The sequence below is a fragment of the Octopus bimaculoides genome, chromosome 3 (genome assembly GCF_001194135.2).
Source record: "Octopus bimaculoides isolate UCB-OBI-ISO-001 chromosome 3, ASM119413v2, whole genome shotgun sequence".
Classification (NCBI taxonomy): Eukaryota; Metazoa; Mollusca; class Cephalopoda; order Octopoda; family Octopodidae; genus Octopus; species Octopus bimaculoides.
The window spans coordinates 114,025,977-114,030,398 of NC_068983.1; the positions used below are offsets into that span (position 1 = coordinate 114,025,977).

General features: G+C 30.6%; 1 protein-coding gene across 1 annotated transcript in view; it reads right to left on the bottom strand.

Annotated features, from left to right (window-relative positions):
• Window position 1: 1 nt before the first annotated feature.
• LOC106868451 (mannose-6-phosphate isomerase) overlaps window positions 2–4,422 on the bottom strand; it is a 50,557-nt gene continuing 46,136 nt past the window's right edge. Inside the window, exon 8 of the mRNA XM_014913726.2 lies at window positions 2–2,576. Coding sequence (XP_014769212.1) covers window positions 2,361–2,576 — 216 coding nt within the window. The 3' untranslated portion in view covers window positions 2–2,360. The remainder of the gene's footprint in view (window positions 2,577–4,422) is intronic.

A 4,422-nucleotide genomic window follows, 5' to 3' on the forward strand; every position in this document is an offset into this window, starting at 1 on the left:
GTTTGTTTATATTTCAATCCAAATATTTATTGTTTCACCACAGAAGAATCATAAACACTAGCTACATAGCTATTTCATTCAACATTTTGCTTGAGAGAAACATCCATTTGACAGAAAAATAGATGAACAGACCAAAAGATTGGATTTTTTTTTTTTTTTTTTCCTTTTTTTTTAAGTGCTACAGCTTACCTTTTAATCGTTTTGTTTAAATCCAAATATACAATTCTACCAATTCCACTCAACTGAAAGTGAAGTGGAGAAAAGGAAGTGCCTGTCAGCACTTGGATTAATGATGACATGGACAAGGAGGCAGCAGGAAGAAGAGAAAAAGTATTAAATGTTCTGAAGAGAGTTACACTTAGTTGACAGAAGTCAAGTAATAAAAGACTTGTTCAAAATTAACAAAACGTTCAGAGATGACTGCAATCTAAAATTGAACTTAATCAAAGCCTTAGTCACTGTCAACAAATTGAAAGCCAGCTAAAATAGGATATAATTTCCTTAGTGTATAAAGGATTATCATTCAACTGGAAAGTTCAACATAGCACATCAACATTTTCCAAAGCGTTTTTTTTTTTTTTTTTTTTTAAACCTCTCTTTTCAAAACTTTAACATATTCTCACAATAGTAACTTCATAGAAGTGGCAGAAAAAGCAGCATTCCGGAGGAATAACAACATAAGAAATTAGCTAGAATACGAAATTAATAGCTCTCAAAAAATAGACACAAAAACTAAAAATAAAATAGTTTTTGACTTTTTCTGTCAATCATTATAAACCTAACAACAAGAATACAAAAATGTCTGTGAAAAAATAAATTCTGGTAGAAAAAAATGTTCAAAACATTCTTGCAGGTATATTATCTTATTTTTCCACACACAACTATAGAGTAGTATTCATTAAGTTTAGTCTACTAATGGTAACTTTTTTGAAATGTTTCTGTATGTGTGTGTGTGTCTGTCTGTGTGAATGAAACAAAGTAACTGGAACAATAAAATATTAATTTGCAAAATGAACTTGAAATGCAAATCACACTGAATAAAATAAAATTTAATATTTCAGCGCAACATGTACGAAATCCTATTCAAATATTCCATCTGATGAACAATTAAACTATTCTATAGTGTCCATATCGATATATAAAAGAGAGAGAGCAGTACTGAATGGCTCTGACCATATTCCTCGGCCCATTTGAAACAGGTAGTTGAGGTATATTTTAGAAGAAAATATTCTGACGATATAATTAACATATATATATATATGCCAGCAAAATATGAAAGCAAGTAGAAATAAAACCCTAAACTTAAACTAAATTTCATGTGCAGATTTTCTCAAGATATCAGGTACCAGCTGTTGTACTGAGATGTCCAAGAAATATGTCTAGTTGAGCTGGCAAACAGTTATTCTTTTAATTTAAAAATGAATATAAAGTAAGGTTAACTGGTGCAGTGGGAAGTTCACATGAAATTATAAATATATCTAACAAAGCACAACTTGATATAGACGAGTTCCAATAAATTATACTAAATATAAATTTTTGAGATTCACATTTGAATTTTGTTTGATCAATTTCGATAAATAATAATAATAGAAAAGAAAAAGAATTCATGAAAATTAATAACAAATTTGGATTTAAACTTCTTAATACTAAAGAACTGAAAATCTTTGAATGACAATGATGAAAATTCAATAGGTCTGGTGATTAGAAAACATACTTGTAACAGAAATCAGCTTCCAAATAAGCAGAGATACACAGAAGACGTAGAATGTTTTACCGTGGATGCAAAACCATTACAGACAACTTGAAAGCATACTTTTTCTTAGCTTGAAAAGAAATTTTTAAAAATTATGAAAATCTATTGAAAATACCAATTTGAAAAAAAAAAAAAAATCCCATCAAAACTAAGTTACATAGAAAGCAAAACCTCAATGTGAATTCCTCTTAATATTGATAGACAATAACTAGTGAGAACATTCTTGAAATGAATGGATATTATCAAAAAATTATATAGTAAAGTTTATGTTTGGTGCATGTGTTTTTTGTGTATGTATATGAAAGAGAGGGAGAGAACAAGTGAAAGATGAAGTTGAAACTTTCCAATGTAGTGAGCAACTTCAATACACACGGTTACCAAAACATAGTTACCAATAAGGAGCTAAGAAGAGGGTTTTGTGGTCTAATTAGCTGTTAAGCTCAATACAACATTTTCTTCAAGTTGCTCCTCACAAATTTACAATCCTTCTAACAGCTACTAATATTTGGAGTTAACCATTTAGAAGGCGAGTAGTGGGTGGCCGGGAGATCATAATAAACACTGACCTACTAAATAAGCCAACCCACTGCTCCAAGAGATAACCAACTTATAGGTTGGGATGAGCTCGGAACAAGAGCATACTACCTACTTCAAGTTTTAAAGTCACAATTTCATTGGCAGACATGAAAAACACAGAACCTGGTTGAAGTTTCAGAGGGTTCGCAAGCGACCTTGTGGTTCCCTCAGCTTTGCCACTAATTACAATACAGATACTGGCATTTTGTAGAGGTCTCAGTTGATACTGAGCCACATCTCCCGGAAGCTGAAAAGAAAAACATCAAGAACTAGAAATAACAGCAAAAAGCTTATTAAATATACATATATATATATATAAAGCATCAGTAAGTTTCCACAAATAATTTATGAAATAATCCTATAAAAATTTACTAAGTCACTGAGAAAGTTTGCTTCAATAAGTAAAAAGAAATAATACACAAAATTACACTACCAACAGTACTTACAAATACTATTAGTAAAGTGAAACAACGAAGGAACCTCTTAAATTAGTAGCCAAATCTCCCTCATTCACAAATTATCTCAACAAGGCAAATAGGATAATGTAATCCTAGAGAATCCATCTGACAACAGGGGGGATGGCTATGGTTGGAATACCTTTGATTATAGATCTACTTTTTTTAGAGTTCCTCAGATTACTATCATCAATGTATTATTTATATTTGGCAATTTATAGTGCAGATTAACTTTTCATGTATAACTAGTTCCGTACAATATATTCACTTACAACACTAATCTAATTACATCACTAATCCTGAATGAACTCATAATGACAATCTACTGCCCATGTACTGAATTTCAATATTTTAAAATATATATTCTTTTATTTATTTGTCATTTGGAGTAGGTTTTATATTTCGAACTCCTTTGTAAACTTTTACATCTCATGACAAAGTATTTGAATAATTATCTTGGCATTTATGAATCTGTCATTTAGTCAACACATTTGTGCAAATATACCAATTGGCTATAAAAAAGAACTACATTTATTTCTTGTTAAATTTATTTGGATTCAAATTATCTTATTTATATATAACAGTAACTTCTCATGAAACTTAAACTGTCTGCAATAAGTCAAAAGACACCAGATTTAAGTGTTACGGGTTTATTGAATAAATAAATCATAGGCAACATTATCTCATTGTTAATGGATTTTCATTTGGCTTCTTCAAAAACAGAGAGAGAGAGAGAGAGAATGTGTTTGAGTTACATGTATTTAATAACAGTTTGATTCAGCTCCACATAAAGTTTCATTAGCATAGAAAATGTCTACATCATCAGATATTTAGTATCAGAATTAAAGGAATCTAAAATGGTTTCTGGGTGGGAGCATTTAAGCATCTATTGGTCAGTTCAGGCCACATTGTTGTCTTACTTAACCTAGAAGTATCAGTTCTTACATTAACTGCTACATACACATGGTGGAACAGACAATCTGCATTCTGAAGGGTGTAGTATTTCAGCAACAGCAGTGAGCAAAAGGGGAGATAACCAATTTGATGGAGTTATGTATTTGTGTGACAGTAATCTCTGATATATATTGACTTTGTGTAAGGGTCAAGTAGGTCTAAAGTGTTATGTCCAGATTAGTGGGAGCCAATGATTTGAAGTTTATTAATAGAGCACAGCTCTAGTGACAATAGAATATGCCAGCTTTCCTACTGATGGAAACTGTAGGATGGTAGAGTATGTACATAAAGAGAGGCTCTGTCAAGGCTATTCCATGTGATATTGAGGAAGTCATTTCGATGGTCCTGGAGATTATAGATAAAACAGGACAGAGGTAAAGGGGGATTATCAATCTGGGCAAAATACTTTATAAGATCTGTTCATACACCAGGCTAACAAAAATTTACTATATTACTAAAGAATTTCACGTAATCTTGTAGCAGGGTCCAAGGATATAGTTCGCCACCATTGGTCCTTATATATTCCTTTATTGCAGTAAATTTGACTTACACCTGTTTCCGATAATCATTATAGGTTTGTTATATATATATATATATATATATATATATATATATATATATGAAAACATAAATATGTATGTATATAAATTATATATGAATATATATATATATATATATATATAT